This window comes from Vanellus vanellus (genome assembly GCF_965231255.1).
Source record: "Vanellus vanellus genome assembly, chromosome: Z".
Lineage (NCBI taxonomy): Eukaryota > Metazoa > Chordata > Aves > Charadriiformes > Charadriidae > Vanellus > Vanellus vanellus.
In genome coordinates, this window is record NC_138908.1 from 66,029,987 (window position 1) to 66,046,748 (window position 16,762).

The 16,762-nt window shown below is 39.7% G+C and overlaps 1 protein-coding gene across 1 annotated transcript in view; it reads right to left on the reverse strand.

The window, feature by feature from the left end:
- Positions 1–7,634, reverse strand: part of IPO11 (importin 11) — an 83,270-nt gene extending 75,636 nt beyond the window's left edge. Inside the window, exons 1-2 of the mRNA XM_082497011.1 lie at positions 7,373–7,634; positions 4,024–4,124 (exon numbers count right to left, since the gene is read on the reverse strand). Of these exons, the coding sequence (XP_082353137.1) occupies positions 4,024–4,124; positions 7,373–7,510 (239 nt within the window). The 5' untranslated portion in view covers positions 7,511–7,634. The remainder of the gene's footprint in view (positions 1–4,023; positions 4,125–7,372) is intronic.
- Positions 7,635–16,762: the final 9,128 nt, after the last annotated feature.

Here is a 16,762-nt window from a genome sequence, read left to right on the forward strand (position 1 = left end):
TGAGAATTTTGCAAGGACAACAAAAATACAGCCTTTACAGTGAAACCTTCAAAAATCATGGTATCCAAAACACAATTGTTCACAAAACAATCCACTGAGAAATTACATCTTAAAAGCAGCATCTCTCAAAATGCCCTCAACATATTCTGCTAAGAGAAGAGCAATCTAGGTGAGTGCAAAATACTGACAAGATGTCACATATGAGAAATTGAACAAAAAAAAATTAGGAAAGAAAAAAAGTGGACATAGATTGGAAGTTTAATACATATTTACCACACAGAATCTTTAACAGCAGCCAGCATTTTTTTTTTTTTATATTCACATATACATTGTGTTAAACTTGCAATAGAAAAACTAGAAGTGGGGGAAAATTTGACTTACACAGGAAATTTAATATAGATTCATCCCATGGAATCTTTAATAGTAGCCAATGATTTTTTTTTAATTGCATTAAATTTGCAACAAGAAAAGTGCATTGAAAGACCGATATTCAATTTTTGCCTCAGTTCAAACAGTAAAATGGTAGTCAATACTTCTGCAGGAAAGGAACCATGGGTTTTTTCCCCACCAGAAGTGCTACTGTATCTAGCTAAAAATATTAACAAATTGGAACAATATATTATAATTGCTTCAAATAACGCTTGCTAAGTACCAGTAACGTAAGCAGCATTACCTCATCACTTAAACCAGAAACATTAAAGATCTATGCCATCTTCCATGCAAAAGATGGTATTTTCCTCTTGAATAAAAGAGAATCTGAATGCTTGCAGATGTTTTGCAATTGTATACTAATCCACATATAAAAAAACTCTAGTACTCTATGTAATAATGAAGGAGTACTACACTACTTAAAGTGTCCTACAGATGCAGAATTTCACTCTTCCCTCTTTCGGTGGATCTTCAGAAAAGCTTACAATGTCAGGTAAAATCACAAAAACACGATCTCAAATAAATAGCACAATGAAAATCATGCCATACTTTCTGAACTAGCTTAGATTCATGAGCCAAAAAAAAAATGGACCTGGAATTCCAATTTACACCCTCCACAACCTGACAGTGACGTCCCACCTATTTATATTAGTGGCATTTAAGAGACGGACTGAACACTTCCAGGTCTTTCTTAGTTCCTGAAAATAGCAAAGTAAAATTGAAATCCTTTTTGAAATTACACCTACGTCTCAAAGGACAAAGAAAAAACTTCACACTGAACACTAAGAAGCACATTATATGCAGGACAGACCCTCCTCTTAGGGAAGTCTAGTGCCTCCCTAGGGCCTGGATTAAGGACATCACTAGGAAACTTCCTAGCCTGGTACGGCCCTCGGACTATTACCCACCACTGCTCTCCCATGTGGGTGGCAATGAAGCCACAACGCATAGTCCAAAGGTGACCAGAAGAGACTTCAGGGCCTTGGGACGGTTGCTAGGGGAATCTGGAGCACATTTTATTTTTACCTCTATGTTTCCAGTTGCAGGCATTGATGCTGGAAGAAACAGACAGACCCAGTCTATTAATACATGGCTCCACGGCTGGTGTCACCACCATCATTTTTGGTTTTTCAATAATGGGATAGCCTACATGGCACTATGCCTGCTGGTGTCAGATGAGATAAACCTTTCTCAAAGGGGGAAGAGGGTCTTTGACTCACAAGCTAGCAGGGCTTATTGACAGAGCTTTAAACTAGGCTTGAAGGGGTGGAGTTAAAATCAGTCTTGCCCGTGAGAAGCAAGCACCCTCAGGCTGTAGCTCTGGGACATGCTAGGTACACTGCAGGACACTTGAAATCTAAGCCAGGGGCTCCTGGGGCAACAGGAGCCAACAGGGGAACACCAGTTAAATACCTCAAAGGAATTAAGGGACTTCCTCAATAAAGGTGACACAGCTGACAGCCCAGCTGGAGTGCCTCTACACCAATGCACACAGCATGGGCAACAAACAGGAGGAGTTGAAAGTCACCACATTGACAGAAAGCTACGACCTAACTGCCATTACTGAAACTTCTGGAACTAATCCCATGACTAGAGTGCGGCTGTCAGTGGCTACAGGCTCTTCAGAAGGGACAGGTGAGGAAGGAGGGGCGGAGGGATTGCCCTCTACATCAAAAAAATGTATAGAGCGTGAAGAGCTGTCTCTGAAGAATAGCCACGGGCACATTGAAAGCATATGAGTAAGAGAGACAGAGGCAACAAATAACCTCGTGGTTGGTGGCTACTACAGGTGCCCCAATCAAGGTAAACCTATTGACGATGCCTTCTTACTCCAGCTACAGAAGGCATTGTGGTCACAGGCTCTTGTCCTGCTGGGGGACTTCAACCACCCCAACATCTGCTGGAAAAGCAGCACAGTGAGCTCTAAGCAACCCAGGAGACTTCTGGAATCCATTGAGGATAACTTCTTAAGCCGGGTAACAGACAGTCCTACTGGAGGGGATGTGATACTGGACCTGACGGTCACCAACACAAGAGAGCTAATTGGTGACACCAAGACTGGAGTCTGCCTGGGCTGCAGTGATCATGCACTGGTGGAGTTCACAGTCCTGAGGGATATGGCTCAGGCAAAAAGTAAAGTCCAGACTTTGAACTTCAGGAAAGCAAACTTCCAGCTGTTCAAGGAGTTAGTCAATAGGACCCTCAGGGAAACTGCCCTCAAGAGACAAGGGAGCAGAAGACAGATGGCAGATCTTTAGAGAAGTGGGCCTGCATGAACCTCATGAGGTTCCACAAGACCAAGTACAAGGTCCTGCACCTGGGTCTAAGCAACCCCTGGTACCAATACAGGCTGGGGGATGAAGGGATTGAGAGCAGCCCTGCTGAGCAGGACTTAGGGGCACTGGTGGATGAAAAGCTGGACACGAGCCGACAATGTGCACATGCAGCCCAGAAAGCCAACTGCATCCTGGGCTGCATCAAAAGAAATGGGGCCAGCACCTCAAGGGGAGGTGTTCTACCCCTCTACTCCACTCTGGTGAGACCCCACTTGGAATATGGCATCCAGCTCTGGGGCTCTCAGTACAGGAAAGACATGTACCTGTTGGAGCAGGACCAGAGAAGGGCCACAAAAATGATCAGGGGCGTGGAATACCTCTCCTATGAGGATAGGCTTAGAGAATTGGGGTTGTTCAGCCTGCAGAAGAGAAGGCCTCAGGGAGATGTTATCGTGGCCTTTCAGTATTTGAAGGGGGCTTATAAGAAAGTCGGTGACAAACTTTTTGTAGGGCTAGTAGTGATAGAACAAGGTGTAACAGTTTTAAACTGAAAGAAGGTAGATTTAGACTAGATATAAGGAAAAAATGTTTTATGATGAGGATGGTGAAACACCAGAACATGTTTCCCAGAGAGGTGGTAGATGCCCCATCCCTGGAAACATTCACAGTCAGGTTGGACAGGGCTGTGAGCAACGTGATCTAGTTGAAGATGTCCCTGCCAATTGCAGGGGGTTGCACTAGATGACCTTTAAAGGTCCCTTCCAACCCAAACTATTCTATGATTCTATGACAAATCATAATTGTATTGTTTGTAACTTTTAAGTAAATGATTTGATGCTCCAGAATACTAACTGGATTTTTCGCTTCTTTGGGGAACGTTTTGTCATGCATTAGCAGAACCCACATATCAGAACAACAGAAAATGAAGATCAGAACTTGCTATTATGATAGCTACTTCCTCCTTCTCATGTAGATGTTCAATATGAATTATTAATCATCTTAAATGTAATGTGTCCTTAATAATCTCTCAAGAGACTTCCTACCTTTCACATCTGCCACTTACAAAGCTTATCACATCACTTCAAAATCTGGTTTCTATGAAATAGTCTAACTCAGTTTTTAAAAGTAAAACATGAACAGAGTTGTAAGAAGTAATATGAAAACAGACTCAACATAATTGAATCCTAATGCTTCAACATTTTATAAGTTTCACAATGAATTCTGAAATAACTTCTACCAAGAAATTTGCTCATTTCCAGCATGGCAAGTGTAACAAAACCTACTGTAAAAGGTGAAGTGGAAGAAAATCAAAACTTACTGTGGTGCGACTCGTCTCCAGTAGCGATCAATTCCATTTTTGAAGTACAGCACTGCTAACCATCTTACATTCACATCGAGGGTATGATTTGTAAAGATATTCTGTTTAAAAAAAAAAAGATTAAGTTAAAAACTGCTCAATTCACTGTAGACAGGATAGAAATTTTACCAACACATGCACTGGCGTACATATAAATACACACACTTCTGTATGTACAGGTGTGTATGAACAAGATGCATTAGTTAGCATTTGACAGACAAGTGCAACAATGTGTTAAACATTAAAAATTAAAGATTACAAAAATGCTTATCACTAGCCCTAATACTTGATTTATAAAAATAAACCAAACATATAGAGCAAATGTATTTCTAATCTTGTCTGGCTGAGCAGGGAATAAAATTATAACAATTACTAGCACCAGCCAGTTATTACACTCTTTAATGGCAAAGCTGGATTCTGACTACAATAAGAAATAATTCTGTATTGTGCAGTGCCACGGACTTCTGAGACCTTTCAGAAGATTTCTTCAGTATCTTGCCACATGCTGAAAAACTGTCCTGACTACAAAATAGTGACCCGGTAGGACAGCACCTCTCAAACTTGCCTACGCTTACTCTAAGAAATTAGTTTCTACACTAAAAAGCTATATATCTACAAACATACAGATATCTGTATCTATCTATATACACTTTATGTACCCACACGTATATAGCAAACGCAGAGGGATTATTTTATGTAGTAACATTGTAAAATTAACCAAGCAGTAAAAGCTAAAATAAAGGTAGGCTATTGAATCTTAATACACATGCTACTCTGACAGCTCTCCTCTTTTCCACTGCATCAGATGGATCCTTCTTGAGGGGTGAGACATTACTCCCTCCTTTAGGGAGCAAATAGGTGTGAGCTCAGTGGTCTTATACTATGCACTTCTGTCAATTGCTTTTAGAAGGCTACTAAGAAAGGAGATGAAAAATGCCGGGATTCAGGTCAATAGCTACTTTTGGGTGCCATGTCTGAAGAACTATCAATAAACCCTTGAAAGAACTCAGCACTACAGACACCTGGGACCTCACCAAGCGTTTTCACTACGAATTCAAACCTTAACCTTCTCTCAAGCTCTATAATAGTAACAGCTTTGTAGATGTAATGCCGAACAAGAAAAAAAAACTCAAAAACTCCAATCACTAGAAAGCAAACAGACTTACATACCAACAAAGGTACCCCCTCCAAAACTAGCAACCTTTAGAGAAACACAGAAAAGGCAGTAGCCCACTGACAAACACTACACAACCTGAAAAGGATCTGTATGTAATATGTCTTCCTTTCCTGAAGTTCAATTAGGAAGAGGGACTGAATCTCTGAAAAATTTGACCTTTCCCAAGTGCAACTTCAGTATTTTACAATACAAAGAGGAAATTTCAAACACTGCTTTAGCCTCATATCTGTGAAAAGCATTGCAAAGCAAATGATACATGGGAAAAAAGAAAAAACTACCTGTTCTGAAAACCCCATTGAGCCTTCCAATTACCGTTCCCCTCCTTGCTAAAATCTTCATTGGAAGCAAAGCTTCCTCAAATCAAAATACAGTAGAACTAGATTGGACCTGGGCAAGAAATGCAAAAAAAAAAAAGGCCAAGGTATCTCCACAAGAACCAGCAAAACCTCTCTATATACTCTTTATCTATATATGAGCTTCCTAAAACATGCTATAGTAGAAATAACAGGAATGAAGTTAAACTACATAAACTGATACAACTGGTAAAGGACAGAGGTTGCTTTTCAAAAACAGCTACTCTATCTCTGACTTTTCAGCTCTGTTCTTCAAGAGAGGTATGTAACACCTTCAAAAGAGTTAAAACACGTTAACAACTCCACTGGGTACTAAAAATTGTAGATTCAAAGATGTATGTTTCATCATTCATTATAATTTTCTCTATCCTGATCACCCCAGAGGCAAATATATCTGACAGTAAGTAATTCTATTACTTTCCATATACCACAGAGATTAACTGTCCGACCATCTCTCCATTTATCCTCACCTGCTTCCCACCACCCTTTTCTGCTCCACCAAGAAAGTGCCAACTATATTCTCTCCTAGGCAGTCCTTCTGTCGTAATAAAGTTAAACAAAGAAGCACAGATTCTCTACTTCTATTTAGTTTGGAAGATTACTGCTTATATTTCACACTTTAAGAAAGGCTGATGTGTCCCCAAACAGGGCTACTTAATCACATTAGTAGAATTAACAGTATTTGATCCTTTCAAACCCCGCATTTTTAGCCCTTATATTTAAAACTAGCTCACATCAACTTCAGTTACACCCGTGAGCGCTCAACATGTCTACAACCTGAGCTGTAAGCTCTCACAGCATACATCGAGAAAATAAAGAATGCCCAGTCAGTGGCAATTTCTGCTGTTTTCTATCAAGATCCGTTTATCACCACAGAAACACTATAGCAAAAGTAGTGGGTAAAATGCAATTTGACAGCTCTAAAGTCAGATTTTTTTCCCCTTTCCCTAGATCCCCTGACTTGTCTTCAACTTTCCAACCAAATGAAACAGAGGGTCTACAGAGAACAGAACACAACATTCCACAACTCTGAGTCATTCATCTTACGCACTGAAGATAGACGTTTGTAGGGAAAGCAAACATACACATAGGAATCAGAGAATAACACTATTAGCTTCCAAGTATCTTCTCCAAAACAGTTGGGTCTCCTTCTTTGACTATGTTTTCATCCCTTTGCACCATATTTATGCATTTATTTCAGCAATGGTCACAGTACCTTTAGAAGTATTCACCTCTCCCATTTCAGGAACCAGACTATCAGCCCAGTCAGCTAATCTCCCTGTGATCCTCCCTCTACTGACAAGAAGGAGGGCAATCCCCACCAGGTCTCAAACTTAGTGCAATGAAAAGCATAGGGTAACTTCTATGAAAATAGTCATAATGCATCACCTCCACAATAAAGAAAAGGTGGTTAGTGCCTTGGTATATACAAGCGTCCCTGACTCATGGGGTAGTAAAGGTAATTCCTTTGACAAGGGTCCTCTTGGCCTTCTATTATCTAGAATTCACAACAGGCCAACAACAGGTTTAGCACTAGAGTCCACTCTCTCATGCCACTAGACACTGGATTTCCTCCTTCTCCTGAATGTCTGGGAAAAGAGCCTGCTTTGAGACACTGTGATGACAACGCCTACCACCGTACAGCCTAAGGATACTAGTAACTGGACCATGACAACTCAAGGCTTCTCTCAGCCAGAGATCATGGTTCAACAGTATTCTAGACAGCCACATTCAAAATTACTCAAAGTTTACTTAATAGCACTTTTCCACTGTATCTTACCAACAAGACTGAATAAAAACCTGGCTGCGTCTCCCACTGCTTCAGTTGTTCCTCAGCTGGCTTCAACACTGCAGTATCTTGACTAGTAGCTTGGGTCAAGACTCGCAAAACAATAGTGCTAGCACTATTGAGATCCATGAAAATCTGAGAACATTTAAAAAGGAAGAAAAACACTTAAGAAAAAAAAAAAGACAGCAAATATAGACATGTATTATCTAAACACCCCACACTAATTTTTCATTAGACTACACTGTGTAAGATGTACACCCACTCACAGGCAGTGTCAAGGTACGGTGATTAAACTATTTTGCTTTCAGAAATCTCTCAGAAGAAAAAGCAATCATTAAATCTATCATTACAAGCACATTTACTAGATTTAAGGAATTACAGGAAATATTTTGATTTTAAACCAGTTACCTCTCCTGTGAAGCACAGCAAACTAAGAGCAAAACCGCAACCAGCAATGACTTTAGCTGTAGGCAGAGCAAACCATGGGGTTGTCTGAAAGAAGCAAAGATGCAGAGTATTAACATTTCTGTATTTTCTGAATAGTTTTTCCCCAAAAGAGAAAATGACCCATTTCAGATAGTTAAATTCTACAATTCAAATTGACCTAGACATTTCATATTAAGAGGATGAATTAGTTTCACAATTAAAGTCCTAAATGAAACTGAATTTTCCTCAGTATATTAGTATTCCTTCATTATCTGTATAGCATACAAAATGCTAAACAGCTAAAGTACGATTGCCTGATTTCCAACATAAATACATTCGTGTACTCTATAAAGACAAAACAAAACATTGTTGTCCTGATGACACAGAGATTACATTTATACTGACCACAGAAACAGCATTACAACAAATTAGAGAAACATATAAAAAAGCAGCTATGAAGTCTGACAATTAAAATTGGTTTTCTGTCTATAAAACCATGTGTTTATAATTTACATAAACTTTTCATAATACACATACATGTCAAATATTTATATACTGAAGGTTTCTAACTAAACAATTAAGCACAGCTTCTCTTTAACAAACAGCCTTGGAAGATTTGCTTTTGTTTAACACTAAAAAAAAAAGTTTATTTTTCCAACCTTCAGGAAAAAAAAAAAATTGAGGTGTAAAATTGTTAAAGATTGAAAGAAAGCTAGAGAAGTGAAATGTTATTCTGACATAGGTTTAAAATTTTGATTTTTTGAAAAAACAACCACCTTAACAACAAAACTAGCAACAAGATTAAAGACCTGTTATAACAGCAATAGCTCTGCACAATTTAAAAAAAAATAATTTAAGAACTCACAATCTGTAAGTCTCCAATCATCCCCAAACAAAAACAGACTAAAAATTGAAGGTCGTAAGGTTAAAGAAAGTGTACTTTCAAAAGTAAGAACCATAATATCAGATCTCTCTTTACAGCAATAATTGAACAGAACAAGTAACAATCTCTGCTTTATATTTCCCATGTGACACATCTTTGTATCTCTTTGCTTTAACCGCCCTATGTATTAGGTTTGCACAGCAAGGATTTGGTAGTCGGGGAGCTTCAGGGGTGGTTTCCATGAGAAGCTGCTAGAAGCTTCCCCTATGTCTGGCAGGGCCAACGCCAGCCGGCTCCAAGATGAACCTGCCACTGGCCAAGGCTGAGCCCATCAGCCACAATGGTAGCACCTCCAGGATATCATGTTTAAGAATGGGGAAAAAAACCTGCTGTACAATAACAGCTGGAAAAAAGGAGTGAGAATATGTGAGAGAAGCAATTCTGCAGACACCAAGGTCCATGAAGAAGGAGGGGCAGAAGGTGCTCCACACACCAGAGCAGAGATTCTCCTGTAGCCCAAGGTGAAGACCACGGTAAGGCAGGCTGTTCCCCTGCAGCCCATGGAAGTCCATAGTGGAGCAGATATCCACCTGCAGCCCATGGAGGACCCCACACCAGAGCAGCTAGATGCTCCAAGGAAGCTGTGACCCTGTGGAGAGTCCATGCTGGATCAGGCTCCTGGCAGGACCTGTGGCCCCACGGACAGAGAAGCCCGTGCTGTAGCAGGTCTGCTGGCAGGACTTGTGACCCTACAGGGGACCCACACTGGAGCAGTCTGTTCCTGAAGGACTGCACCCTGTGGAAGGGACCCGCACTGGAGCAGTTCATGAAGAACTGTTGCCTATGGGATGGACTCACATTGGAGAAGTTCGTGGTGGGCTGACTCCCATGGGAGGGACCCCAGGCTTGGAGCTGGGGCAGAGTGGGAGGAGGGAGCAGCAGAGGTAACGCGTGATGGACTGGTGACAACCCCCATTCCCCCTGTGCTGCTCCAGAGGAGGTAGAGAAGCCAAGAGTGATAGAGCAGCCCAATGAGCACCTGGCAACCAGCCAAGGTCAACCTACCTCACCCTGCAAAACCAATCTACCTTCTATTTCTTTGTATCTACTTGTGCCAGTCATTTCAACCTTTACCAATTTGCAGAATCTCTAAAATCTGCCTGCAATTATGACACCTTTGCAAAACAAACTTAAACATTCAAATTCTCAGCTCATTTCTCAGAAGAACATTAATTTCCAAGGAATCAAGATGCCAACTTAGACTATAAAATCCAAATGGTACTGGTGTACCCTATGTGGAATAGTGCCCAGCACAAAGAATCCATGTCAACGCAAGACTCTGATGTTACACTAGAAGTCCTGCTAGCTTCATTTTTCTTTGAAATATAATCACAAAAACAACAATTTGGTACATAATGTTATTGACAGGACAGGCAGTAAAAAGAGGTCTTTAGCTGCAGTATCTTTAAATTTTTTCTTTTTTGACATCTTGAGTACCTTAGGCTGCCTTCATCATTGCACAGCCAAAACTGGCCAGGAAGCAGCAAGGTAACAACAACACTGGAAAACACTGGGTTAATTTGTAAGGATAACAATAGTAACTCCATATTCATAGCACAAAGAACCTGAGTAAAATAAGCACACACAAGAAAAGCAGCAATAAAAAAGATACACTCAGATTTTTCTGGTATAAACACTGTATCACTGAAGTACCTAATATAGCTAACACCATTTTAGAGCAGCTAAAAATAGTAGTGAAGGAAAGAAAACGAAGGATACCAGAAAAAAGCAACAGGTCGGTGTAGAGTTTGCACTCGGGAGGAAATTATAGCTAAATTCCTGCAAGGTCAAAGCTACACTTCATGTTATGAAGTGATTTCATTTATTTCCACTCAAAAGTCCAATTACGTACTTTCAAAAGACATATAGTCTTATCTTACACTATCAAACAAGACCTAATAAAGTGTAATTCTGAAGCACCTAGTCAACTAAAAAAAGTAGCAGACCATCTGTTTGATTATCAGATGAAAACCAAAAAGAGAGAACTTCTGAAAGTTTTTAAGCTGGCAGAGCACGTATGTGTAAACTAAATGGTAAATAATGTCTTCGACTTCATAAAAGTTGATTTTAGGTCTTTTGCTGAACAGTGTTCTCCAAATAATGAGTTGCCATAGGAAAACTGCATGGTAGCAACAGTGAATCTGCAGCACACCCCCCATGTACTTGGCTAAAGATGCAAGGACATATTCATTTCTAAGGAAAAAAAAATAGATTATGGGGCATTCATGTAACAATTGATTTTGCACTACAAAAACTAAGATCATGTCAGCTAAATTAAATTATATCTCAGCTACATTCAAATCCGATGCAAAAAAAGGAGGGTTCCCCCCCCCCCAAGGGAACAGTGCTTCTACTAAAAATTTATATACTTCACCTAGGACAGTTCTCATCAGAAGACTTACTTATTGAAGTTAGTACAGTACATAAACAAAAACCATGAGGCTTTCTGTCATTTTCTTATTTCAAAATAATTAGCTGACATATCTAAAGACAAGCACAACAACAAAAAAAAAATCAAAGAGAAATATTCACAAAGATTCTTTTTTATTGATGCTTCTCATTCTTGAAAAGGTATGTATTCTCATTTAAAAATTGGAGCAGCTATTGCCGCTCTAAAAAAAACCAAGAAAAACCAAACCAACCAAAGCAGGTCAGAACAAAAATTCATTTAACTCAGTGTTGTGTCTCTGTCAAAGACCATAGTAGAGGCCAAGGTCAGAACAGGCCAGTCTTCTAGTTATATTTTTGAAGAACGCGCTCCCATCCTCCAGAAAACTGGTTCAAGGATTTCCTAGTAAGAGGCAGGGAATTTAAATTTAATAGCCGTCAAGAGATTTAGTCTTCCAGGAATTTGCACAGTTGCTTTTTGGCTGTATGTAAACAAGTCCTCACACAACATTGTATGAGGCCGTCCCAAGCAAAATAACAAAATCTAAGATAAGAAATAATAATGTCCCTGAAGATGGGTCAACTTTTAGATAAAGTTTATAAATAATGTAAAATATTTAAGGAAGCAGTATATTCTGTATGATTTGGATGGCAAAAAATTAACTGGAAAAACATCTGATACCTGTATAGCAAATACAAATAGCAAGATGCACAAAAAGCATAATGCTTCATTGTGGCTCGGATTTTGCAAAGTCCATTGCAAACTTATCATAAGAACCCACACAAGAAGCTGCCCATTGCATTTACATTTAACAATTCCTCTAAGCAGTTTCTGCTGGTCTTATTTATGCAGTTATTTTCTTTTTTAAAAAGGAATATAAAAAGAAAGATAAAACCCAAACTACTTCAAATCAATCCTTACTGCAGTGAACTTGAATGTGCAGTTCAAGCTAGCTACTAATAAGTTAAGCTGATAAAAAGAAGAATGGTCACCAAAATAAAGAGTACAACCCTCTGCTTGTCCATGCACTCCTTGAACACCTGAAGCTGGAAGGAGTGGGGAAAATACATAGGCCTTTGTTTGGATCAAGCTCCCCAATCATTTCCCCACCACTCTGCTAGACAGGTAAATCTGCTAGGCATAAAAAAAACAGGCAGAAGATACAAGCAGCTTCTTCACTGTGCAACAGCTTATGCCTGGTTAAGATATTCACCAAACTGCAATTTTAATAAACACTATGTCAACTTTTGGGAGATCCATGAGTTTATATTCAGGTGCTTACCAGTACTGAGAGTGAATGAGTAGCCACATCTAGGGATCTCCCTTCCCAACAAAATGCAATGCTGTGGTATTAGCAACTCCCTTTTTCTCACAAAAATCAATCAAAGAGGGAAAAAAAGCAATTTTTTTCTTAACTATTAAAAAATTGAAAACAATCAATTACCGGATTCAGAAAAACAAAACAATAGCATGCCTTCAAGATGGCTTCAGCACTCCTGTCAGCTAGAGAAGATTCAAGTAAAACTAATTCCTAAAAAGCAAAACCACAAGTTCTCGGGGTCTAATCCTGTGTATTAACGTTCTTTTACTTCTCTGTCTTATCAAAATGTGGAGTGAACTTACAGCAAACTTATATATTATGAGAGAGCCAACTTAATAATCACCCTCAAATGGCCAAAAGAGGGGAGATGGGGGGAACCATACAAAAATCCAAGCCAAGAAGTCAAGCCATCTGAGCACACTGTTCCACAGACACCAGAAGTGGCCAGGGAGAAAGGAGAAACGTGGGACTTCCAACTATGCCAAGCCATTACAGGCTGTGGTCCTAACAGGCAATTTCAACTCTGGCGAAGTCTCTCCTTACATTCCCTTCTCACCAACAGGGTTTCTATTGGGAATTTATCCTCTGCATGCACTCTGTAAAGATGACTGACTCAATGAGCTCACACACTGTGTTAATGGGATCCTTCCAAAACACAGTTTTAATTAATACTGCGTACAGATACTTTTGCGAAATCAATTCCTGCAGAGAGATCACAGTTGTACTTTAGGAGTTTAAACCCAGATCCCTCAAATCTTAATTTGTTGTGACCTTACCCTCCTTTTTTTTTTTTAAACTTAGGGGCCAGGACCTCTTCAAATTGTAATTTATGCAGAGGACATACAGATGCTCTCAGACCCCACAGAACAGCAAAGGCCCACGAATATTGGCTCTAATATTGTGGGATAGAGACTCTTACAAATCAGGCTTTTCTGTTGCATGGCAAAAGCAGAGGGACACGGGTTACACCGCAGATGGGTTACATCACTGGGACAGGGATTTTCTCCACAGTCTGTTGGGTACTTCTAGAGCTTAACTCACTGTTGAACACGTTCTACAAGACTGTGCTAGAGATGAAACAGAGCAGGTGAGCATTAAACAGCTGCAGTCTTCTGGGTACCTTCACAGCCATGAGGCATGTGTAGAAATGCTGATAGACTCTGCCAACCTTACAAGTAACACTTTCTTAGAAGGAAGATAAGGTCTGCACTTCGAGTCACAACTCAAAGTTCCAAGTCTGCTCATTGGCTAAGGTTAGCATTTCCCATCTTCACTTACTAATCTCAGACCGAGTCTTCACAATGAACATTGAGCAATTTCAGAAACATTGCTTGCATCTGCTGCGTTTCGTACCCATTGCGATCATAATTAAGTAGCACACCTCTAGTGGGGGAAGAAGGAAAAGAAATCCCTTCAACTACTAAGTGCTCAATACTGTCAGCTGCAAATCCAAGCATGGCTCTGTGGCCACACCAAAATTTCTTCTTGTATGAGGCAAAGAGACTCATCACACACAACAAGGAAAAGCTGCTCTCCAAGATCCCACTGAATATGCACAGAACTGAGACAACAGCATGTTCTCAAGTCTCAGTTCACAGGAGACAAAAAAAAATAAAAAAAAAATCAAAACATCAAATGCCACCCCTCAGCACAATGAGATGGTGTCTTCAGAAACCACAAGTACCAATACCAGCTCCTTGTCATTACCATCCAGTGTCCTGCACTTACATTTCCGATCCTCAACTCCTTCATCTCTTTTCACTTGAAAAAATCCAAGACTCACTTCTGTTCTACTCTTCATTCTTTAATTCCCTTTCTACGGAAGTATCTGCACACACAATTTACATCATAGAATATTTGAAGTCTCCTAAATGTTCTGCAGTACCAGTTAAATATTTTTCCCAACTACTTTTGATAGAGGCAAAAGAGTATCCATGTACTTTTCCCGCAACATGGAAATGCATCCAAATTTTAGAATCACATCAGTTCTGAAAACAAATCAAGGACCACTATACATCTGCAAGGGAACAAAAAGGATTTCATCAGTAAATGTGTCCACACTTTACTTTCTGGACTGCAAAGAAAGCAGTATGACAACTTACTTATATCAAACCAATTAATTCGGTACAAGTTTTGTTATCCTTTGTTAGGAATTCAATAAATTCTTTCCCCTGTAATGAGGTGCAAGAATAGATTCAGTTAAGATTCTCTGATATCAGAATGAGAGAAAGATGTAAATGTATCACCCAAAATACAGTGTGTTCTCACTGATAATGCATATATGTACTGGGCCACTTTAAGAGACACATGGCAAGTGGCTCTAGGATGTTGTTATCCTCCTTTAGTTAGCAGTATCCAAGACTGCTTCTACAGTAACGTCTTCAATTTTGTCATCATAGTTCTCCCTTTCCCCAGTTCAAGAAAGAAGTGTAGAAATTGGAAAGGCCAGAGGTACTAATATGGTCTGGGGTTTAAAGCAAATTACCTATGAGAGGTTGAGGACTTGTTTAGTGAAGTGAAAGCTAAGGGAAGCCTTTGTAGACACTGACAACTAACATCCTGAAGGGCGCTTACAAAGAGGACAGAGCCAAACACTTCTTGTCAGCAGATTATATAACTAATACATAAACACAAAGCAATGAACTGCAGCTTGGGAGGTTCAAGTAGAAAGTTAAGACTGTCTTTTCCAGTATATTTGTTTTAAGGAAAACATGAACAACAAAGTTTCCATTCCGAAAAGCCGCAAGAACCACTTACAGGTCGCTTTCTGAAAGGGGTAACGTGAACTCTAGCATTCACAGTGATATTGATACAACATATTACTAGTATGGTAGTAATACCACTCTCTCTCCAGTCTTCTATAAACTTCCCATGAATCTCTTTTCTAGCATTATAGTACCAGTATCAATCATGGCATACATTAGCACTTTTACTGAGCAGTAAGACCAAAAGAACTGCCACTATCCTGACTATCCAAGGTACTATTTAAAACCACTAATGGCTACTACCACTACAATGACTAATATTAGTCATTACCAAGACTTTTCAAAACCAGCAAATTATTTTTTATTTATGTAAATGAACAAGGCTGTCTTTACTTTGCCCAATTTAAGACACAGTAAAGAAGACAAAGATATCAAGTAGGAAAGAGTTACAGGGTTCCCCCCCCCCATACTACTACTAACAGAAAGAGAAATAGAATTTCTACACATTTATTTTTACAAAAAAGATGACACTGAAACTAAAACCTGGGTCTGGAAAAAAAAAAAAAAAAAAAAAAAAATCAGCATGCAGAAGACACAAAGGATCAAAGAACAAAAACCAAGGAGTAACACAGGAATAAAGGACAACCGTGAGCAAGGCTGACAACAATAGCAAGGGAAGCAAGTCAGATTACATTAAAAATATTGAGAAGAACAGCCTTTCAGGTTAAATGAAAAGCACCAAACTGACCGAAAACTGCTAACAGAAAGAACAGGCAGTAAAAAAAAAAAAACTAACAGTGGGACTATTCCAAGGATTTACTTGGCTATAACTCATAAGAAACTCTGTCACAGGGTTCAGTACTGATGACACAGAAAAAGCCAAAGGGATGCACAGAGACAACAAAAGAATATTTTTAATGATTAATAGTAAGCTGATAGGATGGCCAATGTCACAAGACCAATCTCATTCCCTTAACTTCTTCCTAGTTCACTTCATTTCAACAGATTTGCAAAAAGATACAACACAACACTTCATAACAAAAGAGTGTGCAACAGCTGAAAAAGAAATGCAAGTTTCAGTCTGGCCTCATGCTCTGGAACAGCTTTAAACTATTTCAGCTTAACCACAGTTAAAGGCTGCTTCTGACAATACAGTTTTAAAGTTTCATATATAAAGCTCAAGTAGCAAAACCCTTTATTACATCATTCATACGTATCATACTAAATGCCCTTCTTCAGGGTGATACAATTAAAGCACGAGAGGAAAAAAAGCAGAGAGCGATAAAAAAAAAAAAAACAAAACACCAAGAAACCCAAAAAATTGGCACTGAAATGAAGTTTGAAGAACCCAAAGCCCACAGGGAGCAGCCTACTCGCGACGACTGCGGCAGTTCTCACGTGTTACGACTGCTAAATTGAAAGCCACAGCAAATACGCTACAGACCTCACTTCACCTGTGGGCCACGGGAAGCAAGGTCCACCCGAGTCGGAAACAGTACTAGCCACGTACTGAGAGCCACGTTCTTACCTTTTACGCCCGTCGCTGTTTCCTGAGGCAACGACCCGGGGAAGTACCTCACCCCGGCCGCGCTGGCCC